Source organism: Ictidomys tridecemlineatus, chromosome 2 (genome assembly GCF_052094955.1).
Source record: "Ictidomys tridecemlineatus isolate mIctTri1 chromosome 2, mIctTri1.hap1, whole genome shotgun sequence".
Taxonomy (NCBI): domain Eukaryota; kingdom Metazoa; phylum Chordata; class Mammalia; order Rodentia; family Sciuridae; genus Ictidomys; species Ictidomys tridecemlineatus.
Window position 1 is genome coordinate 173529768 of NC_135478.1, and position 14698 is coordinate 173544465.

Genomic DNA, 14698 nt, shown 5'->3' on the forward strand with positions numbered 1-14698 from the left:
GTTTGCTCATTAAAGTCTGTGTATCCTTGATTTGGGGTGCTTCTGCCACAACAGAAATCCAATTCAAACAGACTTTCTAACGAAGGAAATTGACTCATGTCAATAAATGTAATTGAAAAGCCTGCGGATACAATGAGTTTTACGTATGATCTGGTCCAGAGCTGCTTAGGGTATCGGGGCTCTGGAATTCATTCTCGTTGCTTATTTGGGCTTTCCCCACTCAGTCTACTCCTTAACATTGCTTCATTTTATGTTAATAAAAACAATTTTAAAATACAGAATACTGTGTCCTAATAAGTTTTTGGGCTAAAAAAACAAAATTTAGCACAAAAACTTCTTATGATCCCAGAGCTCTTTGTTTTATGTCTGAAATTTTGAAATATTGCCCCTTAAAATGAAGACCCTTGGTTGCAAGTGAAATAAAATTCTGACTCAATGTTGTTTAAACAATAGGGAAATTTATCTCTCTTATTAAAAATGCTGAAAGTAGGGCTGGCTCCAACAATGACATGTCAGGGTTTTTCTTTTCTGCTGCTCTCTGAGCTCTGACTCCATTGATCGACTATTTCAGTCTAGTTGTTGATGTCTAGTCTGAGGATGGCTGAAGTTCTAGGAATCAGATCCAGATCTCAACATATTTAAAGACAGAAAGGGACCATCTTTTTCCATGTCTTCTTTTTTAGAAATAGAGAAATCTCTCCCAGAAATACCACAGCAGAGTTTTCTTCACAGCCCATTAGTCAAAATTAAGTTTCCTCCCATAATAGAGATCTTTAGTTGCTTCAGAATATCCATTTTCCTCTTTTTTTTTTTTTTTTTTTTTGTACCAGGGATTGAACTCAGAGGCACTCTACCACTGAGCCACACTGAGCCACACCCCAGTCCTTATTTTGTATTTTATTTAGAGACAGGGTCTCATGAGTTGTTTAGTGCCTCACTTTTGCTCAGGCTGGCTTTGAACTCAAGATTTCTCCTGCCTCAGCCTCCCAAGCCACTGGGATTACGTGCATGTGACACTGACCCAGTAACCATTTCTTCATCTTATTTAATGACATTGTCCTGATTTTTGTCTGAGTATATCACTGGTCAGGTATATTTCTTTACCTCCTTTGAAACTACATTTGGCTAACGGCTGAATTCTGGTCAATAAAATATAAGTAGACATGTAGTGTAGAACTTTTGGGAAGTATACCTAAAAGATAGGCAGTACTTTCCTTTTATCCCTCTTTTTCCATTTTCGCTTTTGGAATGCAAACTCCATGGCTAAAGCTTTTGCAGTCACCTTGGACATGAGGACAAAGGTACACTCAAGGTCTGGTGGAGCAAAACCCTGGAAAAGCTTGGGTCCCTGGTGACTTCAGGAACCTGCCCCTGAACTTTGGACTATCTCCTTCAAAATGGGTGGGACAATAAAACCTTCTGTGTTTAATTTACAGTTAATTTGGGTTTCTATTAACTTCTGGTAAACATAGACCTAACTGATGCATGTGTCCATTCCTAAATCAATCACTGGCCAGAATTGTTACTACCTCATTGGTGCAAATGGACTTTGGGAAGTCATAATGATCACCACATGAAAATTATTTCTTTAAAAATATATTAAATATTTCTATTAAAAATGAATTACTCTAGGGAAGCAGCATTCTCAATATTTACACCTCACTCTAAATGCTGTTGCGTCTTTGTTACGAAGCTTAAAACAATTATTTCCTGGAAAGTGTAAAAGAAACTTGCTTATCCTGTACTATTTAGATTCTAATGGGTTTTGGGGTAATTTCTATTAATTACAAGAAAAAATTCTTGGCTATCCCAATTTCAAAGCCATAGTCTCCAAAAGCAGGGTTTACCTTTTAGTCTATTCACTTCCAATTTCAAAACACATGAGTTTGTTAGTAAAAAATAATGTAAAATAATGTTTTAGACATTCATTGCTCCACTGAATACAAATTTCAAACCTAATATCTCTAGTCCTTAGGCACTTACAGTTAATTGGTGGGAGTTAGATTTTTGTTAAATAGGCAATTCTTTAACTTCTTTAAAAAAACTATAATCTCATCAGTATGTACAACTATAATGAGCCAATAAAAATATGTGGGAAGAATATAAAAAGAAAACTTTTAAAAAATGTACTTTTAAAAAGTGGAAAAAAATCAAACTATGCTTTTTTCATTTCTAGGAATGGTCAGTAGAGTGGAGGGAAACCTCAAATTTTAATACCTTTGTAAAATAAACTCTCTTCCACATACAAATGGTTCACTTAATCCACATTTCCAAATTCTTTTCATTTCCTTCAAGTCTATTTATTTATTTATTTAGTGGTACTGGGGATTAAACCCAGGGGTGATTTACCACTGAGCTACATCCCCAGACCTTTTAACTTTTTGAGACAGGGTCTCACTACATTGCTGAGGCTGGCCTCAAACATGGGATCCTTCTGTCTCAGCCTCCCAAATTGCTCAGATTATGGGCATGCACCACCATACCCAGCCATTTCCTTCAAATCTAAAAATTCAAGATGAACTTACAAAGAATTTGTGCTATTTTAAGAAAAGTGTAAGATCCAAGTTTGGTGATTTCTCAACGTGGTACAAGAATTCCATCCCAATCTGTGGTATTTCAATACTTAGAAACCTCAGCTGGAAAGTAACTGAAGCTTCCTCTAATCTGTCTGCTGATGCTGACCAACATCAACACCAGCAGTCAGAAGCTACGACCTGGTACCATGCAAACCAGACACCTTTTTCAGCAGGGCCTTCCTTGATTATATGATCTTTAAGTCTTTACTTCTTTCTTGTCTGATTTTAAGGAAGATGATGGTTTACTCTTAAAATTCCCCCAAAGCAGAATTTTTTTATTTCATCTAAAAGCCTGTTCCAGTCTTACATGACTCTAAAAGGCAGCCTTTTAAGGACATTACAGTCTCTAGTTTGCCTTCACTAGAGCTGACATATCCCATCAGCATATTTCTATTAACCCTTCACCAACTTTAAGGTAGTTAAGTAATCCTTCATCAGTCTCTTTTCTAATCGCCAAAGTTCTGCCACTCATATAGCATCTTTGTGATCTGGGTCACATCTTTCTGCTATCTTATTTTTAAGATTTTGTTGTTGTTGTAGATGGACACAATACTTTTTTTTTTTCCTTTTTTTTTTCTTCTTTTTTTTTTTTTATTGGTTGTTCAAAACATTACAGAGCTCAAGACATATCATCTTTCATACAATCGACTCAATTGGGTTTTGGACTCCCCAAATACATAATACAGACTCACTTCTGTTACATACTCACATTTTTACATAATGGCATATTAGTGACTGTTGTATTCTGCTACCTTTCCTATCCCCTACTATCCCCCCTCCCCTCCCCTCCCCTCCCAACATCCCTCTCTACCTCCTCTGCTGTTGTTCAATTCTCTCCCCTTTTTTTCCCCCCACCCCCTTGCCCCTCATAACCTCTTATTATTTTGTGTATCACTGAAGGTCTCCTACCATTTCCATATGTTTTCCCTTCTCTCTTCCTTTCTCTCCCCCCATTCGTCTTAGTTTACTGTTAGTCTTTTCCTCATGCTCTTCCTTCCTGTTCTATTCTTAGTGGCTCTCTTTATATCAAAGAAGACATTTGACATTTGTTTTTTAGGGTTTGGCTAGCTTCACTTAGCATAATCTGCTCTAATGCCATCCATTTCCCTGCAAATTCTATGATTTTGTCGTTTCTTAGTGCTGCATAATACTCCATTGTGTATAGCTGCCACAATTTTTTTATCCACTCATCTATTGAAGGGTGGACACAATACTTTTGTTTTATTTATTTATTTTTTATGTGGCGCTGAGGATCGGATCCAATGCCTCATACATGTCAGGTGAGCGCTCTACCACTGAGCCACAACCTGAGCCCCTCTTTCTGCTGTCTTGTTTACTATTTTGGAACTTCTTTACAATTTTTTAAACTTAAATTAATTTTAAAGAGAATTTATATCATTAATTATATCATTATTGCATGACTATCAAATTGGTCTTGCTTGACAAAAATAGAAATTAACTGCAAAAACTAGTGAAAACAGCGAATTTAAAAAATTGGCAAGTGAGGACATTTCTGTTTGACAAAGTCCTCGAGTTGCATTTGGTATGAAATAGTAGCTTCTCATGTCTTTAGTGTCCCCTTTTAAGTTTTTATTTATTTATGTATTGGTACCAGGGATTGAATCAGAGGCCCTCTATCGCTGAGCTATACCACCAGTTCTTTTTATTTTAAGACAGGGTCTTGCTAAGTTGCTGAGGTTGGCCTCAAACTTGTGCTCCTCCTGCTTCAGCCTCCTGAGTTGCTGGGATTACAGGCATGTGCCACTACACCAGGTGTATCCTTTTATTCATAGCTAATATTAGCATTAGATTTCTCTTAAATGTCCATGCAATTTTATCTGAGTTCATCCAGTAACCCCACGGAGAAATGTGTCTCTAGATTTTATTTTATTATTATTATTTTTTACATTTATTGAGTTGTTTTTGAATCATAACAAGACTAAGGTACTGAGGCTCTGGCTAAAATGTACATTTCTGGGCCTTGCCCTAGTCTAGACTAGACACCAGGAATCTGCATCATAAGATAGTGCCTCAGATAACTTCAGTGCAGGTAGTTTTCAGACTCCAACTTTGAGAAACAAATGAAAAAGTAATTCTTTAGTCTATTATTATTTGCTCATTCTTCCATAATTGTTGAACATCTTCAGAATGCGGTTAGCTCTTCATAGGGGCAGAGGGGCTATCCTAAGACTCAATGTTCGTGGCATTATGTAATTGTCAAGTGAAGTGTTCTACCTATACCACTCTAGGAGTTTAGCTCTGGGAAGGTTGCTGTGGGCTGCAGTTGTGAGAAGGTTCTGTGGAGCTAGGCTGGAAAGACCTGGAGATTTTGCTAGGAGGAAGGAGAGAGGAATCAGAGGACTTCTGGGAAGTAGGTAAGTTAGGAGTTGAAGTTCTGAGTGGAAAGACACTTTATTCTGGGGCAGTAATTTATAGTCTTCTGCATGTAAACATGAGGCTAACTCAGTTTTAGGGAAAGCAATAATCTGACATTGATGTTTAGGATGGATTGGGTCTGACAGGGCCAAGAGTACAGCAACCACTGAATTTATCAATGTTGCATGCTAAAACCAACAGAGAACTAAAGGATGGCCAGATTATGGTTACACGGGATTTATCTGTAGGCAGAGGGAAGTGTGGGTGGAAAGGTGCCCAAGATGACAGGTGCTCCCGAACAAATAAGAGCATTTCTTAAAAACAAATCTCTTCAGAGGGGAATCTAGACAATCTAGCTTCCTCAAAAGAGTGTAGTGTAGGGATTAACAGGCAAAGAAGACCCTGTTTGTGTTAAGCATTTAACAGTTTCCAGTGTCTCTCTTAAAATACAATCACACCAGGAGGCCGAGAAAGGAAGATTCCAAGTTTTCGGCCAGCCTCAGCAACTTACCAAAACCTTGTCTTTAAAAAAAATTCACGTTCTTCACATGCTTCCAGCTGCCACTTATTACCTAAACACCACGAATAAAACACCATCACCCTGAGCTGAATTAAAGAAATCCAAGACCCTAGTGCCCCTGCCACAGTGGCGACCTTGAAACTCCTCAGGTGACGCAGCTCTCCCTAGCCTAGTGGTTTCCAAACTTTGCTATTCAGTGAAATCACCTGGAGCTAAAGTAGAAAAATGCCTAGTCTCCACAGCAACGTGCGGCAGCGTTTGGAAACCATTGGTTTAGCCACCTGGGCAGGACCTACAAACCCCCCAAATCTCCGCTTCTCTGTCCTCCACTCGGAGGGTGCGCGCCGAGGGCTAGTGGCCCGGGCGGGCCTGGTCCCGGCGCCTCCGTCCTCCTCTGTGCAGGCCGCTGGCCGGGAGGAGGCGGTGCTCGGGGCTTCTCAGGCCGGGACGCTCCAGAACCGAAAGCAGCGGACGGCAGCGGACAGCCTGGGAGGCGGGGGAGAGGAAGAAGAGGGCGGTCTCTAGGGTAGGGCGAGGTGGTGACCCAGGGCCGGGAATGTCCGCGGCGCGGGTCCCCAGAGCCGCCCCGGGGCCGCGTGCGGGCGATGGCTGTCCGTCTGGTCGCTGACTTCGATCTCCGGAAGGACGTGCTCCCGTGGCTGCGGGCACAGCGGGCGGCGTCAGCGGCCGCTGGGGCAGAAGGTGACCGGGGCGAGTCACCCGGGCGGGGGACCACTGGGGGAGTGGAGTCGGAGTCGTTGGTACCCAGAGGGCTCCCGGGCTGCGGTGGAGTGAGGGGCACCAGCCCGACGGGGAGCACCCCGAGGCTCCGCCAGCCTGTGGAGGTTGGTGCGCTAGGGTGAGCCTCCCTCCCTGGAGCTCCGGCGTCTTTGGCTTTGCCACTCTCGCCGCCAGTCGCTGGGCAAAGCTGGGGCTGGAGGCGCAGAGCCTCCGCCAGGTCGCGGCTGGGGTGCGCTGCCTCTGTCCCTAGAGTCTGACTTGCTTGGTCCCCGCAGTAGTTCACCCTTCGCAGACAGACCGGGGACACTGGTGGTACCCTTAGAGTTATCACTTGGGGGGGGGGTTTGGTGGTGGAGGGGGTGGAGGAGCAGCTGCGGAGCGAGAGAGGCTCCTCTCTCTGCCATTAGCATTCACCTGCCCAGGAAGGTTCTCATCAGCTGAGTGGGGGCTCTGCCAAGACCCGAGGCTTCTGCAAGTTGTGTTTTTTGAGAACGGAAAGATAAATTGTGGCTACCAAGAAAACCAGCACAGAGCTATCCAACTGTTGCCCAGTTTGTCCCCAGGTGTGATTTTTTTTGAGGCTTCTCGGCATTGATTACCTTAAAGGGAACTGATTTCCGTTTTCTTTTTTCCTTTTTAATAAAAGTTCGTAATTTTTTGAGTCGCATTTCTCAACAGAGTAAGGTGACTTAGGGGACATGCCACTCTGGATGTGAAGTGAGAGGGGTCGGCAGTTGGCTTTCTGGCACAGAGGAGTGAACTTGGAGCCTGCTGTTGCTAGCCCTTCCTACCCGCCATCCAGCATTATCACCTGTGCAGGCGCCAAGCCAAGTGATACCAGTGATGCTCCCCTTCTGGCCTAGCTTCCTCAGTGTGAATTGGCACAAACATTCCCAACAGTTGAGGCCACAAATGTCTTTTGATTTTGGTGACAGCGTGAAAAATGATTTTTGATCCTTCCTAGCATTGATCCTCTTTAAAGAGGAGGTCTGTGATTTCCCAGTTTTTTTTCTTGTTTGCTTATACAAATCCTATCATTTTGAACAACTATAATGCACCAGTAAAAAAATGTGGGGAAGAAAGTTTGCTTGTAAATAATGGAGCATCTTGGGGTTTAAATTCAGAATTCAGCTTCAAATCAATGGTGCCTTGTATGTAAGAGCTGTCAGAGAGAGGGGGGGGGAGGGGGAGAGTGTGTGTGTGTTGGGATTGAAACTAGGTCTGCTTTACCTCAGAGCTAGAACTACATCCCCAATCCTTTTTAATTTTTATTTTGAGACAGAGTTTCACTAAATTGTTGAGGCTCTAAGTTGCTGAGGCTGGTCTGGAACTTGCGATCTTCCTGCTTCAGCATCTCTGGGATTACAGGCCTATGCTACCACTGCTAGCTATGCTTTGCCTCTCTTTGTTTTTTGTCTTAAACACTAGACTGCAAGTATATTTTGTGGGGGAGGGATGTCAAATTACCCATATCTACAACTCCTTTTTTCTAAACTCTGGTTAAAGTTTTTGTTTACTACAACATATCTTTACATTCTTTTATGCCTTAGCACAATTGTTTGTAGATTTCCTTGTTTTGGCATGTTGCTAGTTCCAAGTAAGGAGTCTTGTGTAGCTTCTGGTTTGAGTTTGCTGGCAGTGTCATTATTAGTAATGCTTTGCATTTTGTGGGCAGGAAGAAGATAATTTTAAAAGTCTCCTGAATATCTAAAATGTTTTTCTTTTTTGAAGATTTTAACTTTTTGAGATACAACAGGCAGTTCCAAATCTGTTTTCCAATATAAAGTAGCCCTTTCTTTCTGAAATCTCACCTTATTTTGTTAAACGGCAAGTGACTGCAAATGAGAAGTTAGGTGAAGTGTGAAATGTCACAGTCTTGTGTTTCAGTTAAGATATGTTGTAATTGAAAAGCTGTGTGTGCCTTAGGAGTTTTGGCTTCCTTGTATCTTTCACTCATCTGGAGAATTATAAACATGTATAATGATGTTCCACTGAAAAAAGGATACCCCTGGATCTTCAAAGGTAAACTTACCTGGAAATGCTAGTTTTTCTGACACTGGTAGTATTGTCCCCTTTGAGTGCACCTTTAAGGCAAGATATTAACCCTGTTATACTAAAAGAATTGTTACCTCTGATAGTAACTCAAAACAAAAATAAGTCAGGTCTTCTACTGTAATTTATTGCTCTGGCAGGGAAATCTGGAATTCTACTTTATTTCTAGTATGGTCATTATTAAACATTTGTACAAATTATTTCCTTTCAAAGTCCCAGCTTTGCAAATATAAATTGTGAATCACTAGAACACTAAGGTCTCCTTTCTTCACGTTTGCTTTCTAAACTTGAAACTTTACTATTTCTACACCAACAAATAAAAAAAAAATTTTTGTAGTGGTGTCTAGTAATTCTCATGAAATGACATTCGTGGCAAAATAGCCAGGGAGTTGGGCTAAATCAGCCATGGGAATTTGGTGACTACAACATTTTAGTCAACAGAGTCAAAGAGTTAGGAGAATAGACTTAGTTACTGCATCTGTGACTGGTTCTGGGTTGAACTTTGCAAAAATGATCTCTCTCTGAAATGAAATGAGAGAAGATTCTCAAATCAAAACAATTATATAAAAGAAATAATAATTTTTAAAACCCCATGTACTTGCCATCCAGCTTACAAACAGAACAATTTCAGGACTTTTGAAGACTCTTGTGTGTTTCTATCTAATCCTATTTCTCCATCTTTTACCACTGCCCCCAGAGGTAACAATTACTTAAACATTTATATCATAGTTTTTTTTTTAATATTTGTAGTTTCAACCTTTTTTTTTTTTTTTTTTTAGTCTGTGAACTTCAAGAAAATGAAAACTGTTTTCTTTTTGCTTTTTCCTCTTCCTAGTATTGTGAGATTTAGTCAAGTTGACTGGCTATCTTTAGGGCATTAATTTTCACCACTATACAGTTCTGTGTGAATATATAAAAACATGGTGGACATGGAGATGTAGCCCTTAGATTGTCCTTGCAAGGAAGAGCCTCTCCTTGTGTTGTGAGTATGGTCACTTCCCTCAGGGATGCCTCCCCTAGCTTCATTCTCTTTTGAGTGTGGCCCACATCCAGTGAATGATTAAGGTGGGTATAAAGCGCCGACCATTTTGACTCCACCTGGGATAACTCTGGCAATATGTTTCAGTTCTAAACACCCCCCGCAGGGGAATCATTGGAAGTTATTGCCCCTGGCCTGCTGGCAGCTCAGTCTCTCCCTCTGCTTCCTAATCCTTCCTTCTGCAGGTCATAATCCCAACCTACTAAGGACAGCATGTAAACACATACTGAACTGTCTAAGTGCTTGCTAGGAAGCCCAGCTTTTACTTATTCATTTTTTGAGGTTGACATTTGGGAGGTTTCTGGATTTGTCATTACAGTCAATGTGTTTACTGACCACCTTGTGCACATCTCCTGATCCACAAAGTTGCCAATTAATTTAGGATGTGTATCTAAGAGTGGAGTGGTCAAGTCATAAGCTATGCCCATCTTCACCTTTCCTGGGTATTATCAAATTGTTTTTCCAAAGTATTATACTCATGAACACCCTAATTTTATGTTTCAAAAGTTTTTCTGACACTGTATGCTGACAAGTTCTTAATGTAAATTTTAAATTGGTTTAAAATTTCAGATTTAAAATTTTTTTATTAGTCTTGGTGTAAATGTTATTTCATTGCATTCTGCAGTTGAGCATCACTATTGACTATGTGAGTTTTCTATGAAATGTTCATCTTTTTGTTCATCTTTCTATTTGATTTTTTAAAAATTATTTTTAGGCGGTTTTAAATGTATTCTGGATTCTAGTTCTTTGTGATTGTGCTGCAAATATTTTCCCTCCATCTGTTAGTTGTTTGTGTGTATGTGTGTGTGAGTGATGGTGCCTTTGATCAACAGAGAAAACTAATCTGAACCCAGGGCTTCACACTCACTAAGCAAGTGCTCTATTACTGAGCTACAATCCCAGACTTTTTATTTATTATTAGAAAGGGTCTAAATTGTCCGGGCTGGCCTTGAACTTGCAACCCTCCTGCCTCAGCCTCCCAAGAAGATGGGATTACAGGTGTATATGCTCAAAAGGGAGATCTTAATTTATGAGTCTTTTTCTTTGATTTGTGCTTTTCATTAAAGAATTTTCTCCATAGTCAAAAGTCATGAAGACATTTAAAACATTAATTTCTAAAAGCATTACAGCTTTTTGCACTTTTTTCCACCCAGAATTTTTGTGTGATATGGTGTATGAATTCAATTTTACTATTTTTCCATATAATAGCTCCTTGGTTCAGTATTACAAACCAAATAGTCTTTCTGTTCTGACAGCAAAGCCACCTCTGACAGACATCACATTTCCATGTATGTGGAGGTCTTCGTATCTGTATTCTTTTTGTTCCATTGTCTCAACTTGAAATGTCACCATCTAATAATAACTATGATGAGCCTTTGTAAATGGTAGGGTAAATCCCCTCACCTTAGTATTCTTTGGGAGCATCCTAGTTCTTCTATGTCTTTTGCTCTTTCATATATATATATATAGTAATTTACCTATTAGATTGCACCAGGAAGTCTATTAAATTTTTTGAGTTGTAAAGTCTCTATACAGCTTGGAGAATTGGCATTTCTACAATATTGAATCATTCCAATTATGAACAAAAATAGCTTACTTATTTAGATCTTTTTAAGTGACTCTCAAGTCTTAGAATTTTCTTCATGAAGGTTCCACACACTTCTTGCTAAATTATTTCTAGGTAATTTCTTTGTTGATCTCCATAAATGGCACATTTAAAAGCATCACATCTTCTAATCGTTTCTGGTATAAATAAAATACCTTTTGCATATTTTTTGGATCTAGTGCCTAATTCCTTGTTGGGAGGGATCTAATCTTTAAGACTCTGAGGTCTAATATAAATTTCCAAGGTTTAAATTTCATATAGACAAATGTTTCTAGATTTATGATGGAGACTGTCATAAATCCATCATAAGTTGAAAACAGTAAATTGAAAATGCATTTAACATGCTTGACCTACTGAACATCCTGGCTTGGCAACACAGTTCATGTAGGGTATAGGTTGTTTACTCTCGTGATGTGGCTGTGATTTGCTCCTGCTGCCCAGCATTGCAAGAGAGTATCCTATTGCATAATGCTAGCCCAGGAAAACATCAAAATTCAGTATAGTTTTACTGGATTTATATTGCTTTTGGCACCATTGTAAAGTGAAAAATCATAAATTGAAATATAAATCAGGGATAATCTGTATATAATTCTTGGGGGTGGGAAATGTGATCTTCTTTCATATGTATTTTCTCTGATTAGTTCTGGATTTATGATATACTAGATCAAAACGTTTTTTTATTTTTAATAATTCATCCTTGCCAGGAAAGTGATGTGTTCTGCTAGGTTTTAAGAGTAAGCTTTTCTGTTGCCTCTTGTGAACCCCCAGATTGATTTTTGAGACCAGGATTTGCCTTGGTTTCATTGTTTTCATTTCCTTCACAATTCTCTTGCCACTGTCTTTCCTATTTACTTTTCCCTCCCCTACTTTGCTCATCTGCTAATTCTCATCTCTTTTTATTGCTTTTTAATTAAGTGTACGATTCTTTTTCTCATTCACAATATAAAATATAAGTTACATGATATTTACTTTATCTATTTAGGAGTTATAATATCTGGTCATATTGAGCCTGAGGATTTATGGGGATTATTTACAGAATAAGAGTGTTGTAGTATGGTACTATTTTTTTTTGTGGGGGGGGCGTTACTGGGGATTGAACCCAGGGGCACTTAATCACTGAACAACATCCCCAGTTCTTCAGCCTCTCAAGCTGCTGGGATTACAGGTATGTATCACCACACCTGGCTATTTCATTACTTCTTGATCTAAGGTATTTGTAACTAATTCTGATTTTTGTGTGAGCCTTCATGACTCCCCTCTGCCCCAAGTATTGTTGTTGGAAAGAAAAAATACTTTTATTTTTGTCTCGTATAACAGTTTGGGATAAAATTTATGCATTTGTGATGCACCTTCCTGTAAAGTGAAATCACTTTTGGCAAAGAATAAGTTGAAATGGATGAGACTACCTGGAAAGCCAGCTTCTGTTTTACATGAGTTATGACTTCCCAATACCTTGGATATCTAGGTACTGACCTTTGGTAGGTTTACTTATGTAAGTATCTCATCTATCAATGCTACATTTTTTTCTTTGTGAACACTGAATACATTGAACTATAAAATCACATTTCCTCATTTGAAATTGCTAAACTTCCTCTTCTGGACTTTCCAGAAATGAACTACTGAGAGAAGAGTCATAATGAATAAGCAAAGAGGTTATTGAACACCCCTTTAAAAAAAATAGGGTGTGTTTAAAACATGAGCAAACTAATCTAGGAAGGAAGGGCCAGTGGGTTAATGGTGTGTGGTGATATGTTGGTCTCTAGATTTCCAACATTGCCAAATCTGTTTTAAATATTCTAGAGATGTGAGCCATGCACTTCACTGCAGGGTTGGCATTATTTAATGTACTCCATGAAGGCATTTTTTTTCAACCCTCTCTACCATAGTTATATCATATTTTGGTCCTAGTTTTTCTGTCTAATGTTGCCTAAAATGTAACATAAATATATAGTTTATTGGTTTGCAATCCAGGATTCTATTAGAATCATGCAGGGAATAAACACACACTAGCCCAATAAAATGAAAATATCTTGGTTAGAGCCTGGGGGTGGGGTACCAATGTTTCTTTAAGAACTTCTCTGATGTTTCTGTCATAGAGTTGAGAGTTAATGGTTTAATGGAATAAAGATGTCATTTGTTAATTTTTTTTTAGTAATTTGAAAATAGGTGTGTTTATTAAAAAAAAAAAAACAACCTTGATTTTTCTCACCAAGACTTTTTATCAGGAGTTTCTTATCTTGATTGAAACCTTTTAAGTGTGCTTTTGTACAAGTCTGTCCCAGCAACCTCATAATCTTGAAAGAAAAAAAAATACTTCTCAAGATATTGACACATTGCATTCCAGAGGTTTTGAGTCATGTGTGGGATCAAAAGGAACTCACTAAATTCTCCTTAGATGTTTACAAAATCTACTTTAAAAGGATTTTAAAATAATTACCCATTTTCCTATTGTAAGCTTGATACAGGACACTTTGCGCATCATTCTACTTACCTATTTTAGATTTAAGATGAGTCTGCCCCACTTTGTCTATGTTGATCAAGTGTCTTCTCCCTGGAACTCAACTGTTATCGCACAATGGGTCTGCAGCACAGTATACATGGTGTGGATGTTCTAGAAACAAGAACTCTGAATTTGGAAGTGCTATTTAGCAGAATATGATTCAATTATTTTACTGCTAAGAGGCCAAATGGTTGTCCTTATATTAAAATTAGTGTAAAGCATGTATGATAGTTCAATATATGTTGAAAAAAAAACATATATAAACTTCCCTCTCTCTTTGCCCTACCCCTAGGAGATCCACACAGCTTCTGCTTAAGAGGGGTGGAGAAGGGCTCTCAGGATGATTGAAGTTAATGAAACTATACTTCCCCTGTCTAAATGCTTCCTAGCTCAGTGCAGATGTCCTTACTAGTTATCCTTATTACCTTCCTTTTCTCCCCCTTTAAATAGGGAATACAAACAAAATTTTGCTCTGAGTTATAGAATGTTTTGCATGTCTAATCTGAATATTATAATTTGTCATCAACATAATTTAATATCTAAAAGCAGTATTAATGTATAGAAAAAATGAGTGAAGCAATTTAGTTTTTTGGATAGCTTTGAGGAAGTTGAAAATATGCATTTCTACCCAACAAGTTATTAATATTGTATCCACTAATGTTTGAATCCTTTAACTGTACAATTAGGGCTATCCTAAAAGTTTTAGAAGATGGCCAGTTGTAAATATTTGTGTAAATATCCTTCAAAATGTCTTTTGTACAGAAAAGTACAAAATCAAATGCACAGCTCATTTACTTTTCTGAGTGAAGCTCACATAACTAGCATTTGGTGCAAGAATGAATGTTAGCACCATGGGGATCCTTCATGTCTCCCTTCAGCTGTCATTTATACAGCAACATAGATTAGTTTTATAGTTTTACCTGTTTTTGAAGTCTGTATATAAATCGAATCATATAGTTTATTATTTTTATTAGTGGTTGGGGTTTGGAATCTGATTTTTCTGCTTTTATATTGTTATAGGCTAATTCATTCTAATTGTGAGATATAACATTGGACATAACAATTATTCTTTCTTGAAGGATATTTGGCATTTTTACTTTGGCTATTCTGAACCATAGTACTATAAACATGTCTTTTGCTGAACATATGTACTTCTGTTGAATATATGTATGTGTATATGTGTGTGTATATATATATATATTTCACACACACACACATATATTCACATAAAGTGCAATTGCTGAGTCACATATGTTGAGCCTCAATAGACGTTGCTAACAGTTTTTCA

The 14698-nt window shown here is 38.6% G+C and overlaps 1 protein-coding gene and 1 long non-coding RNA gene across 11 annotated transcripts in view; one reads left to right on the forward strand and one right to left on the reverse strand.

Annotated features, from left to right (window-relative positions):
• Positions 1 to 4444: 4444 nt before the first annotated feature.
• LOC144375401 (uncharacterized) lies at positions 4445 to 13941 on the reverse strand. Its single transcript, XR_013435160.1, has 2 exons — positions 13402 to 13941; positions 4445 to 8297 (listed from the first exon to the last, which is right to left on the reverse strand). It is a non-coding gene; the product is annotated as an uncharacterized LOC144375401 (long non-coding RNA).
• Gsap (gamma-secretase activating protein) overlaps positions 5797 to 14698 on the forward strand; it is a 152891-nt gene continuing 143989 nt past the window's right edge. For 3 of the 10 annotated variants that reach the window (XR_013435157.1, XR_013435156.1, XR_013435155.1), the window contains exon 1: positions 5800 to 6174. Coding sequence is in view for 7 of the 10 variants with exons in the window: in XM_078040182.1 (XP_077896308.1) it covers positions 6078 to 6174 (97 nt within the window). In the remaining 3 variants the exon portion in view is untranslated. Of the gene's footprint in view, positions 6175 to 14698 lie in introns of all 10 variants that reach the window. The other 7 variants (XM_078040184.1, XM_078040183.1, XM_078040182.1 and 4 more) reach the window with 6 other exon arrangements.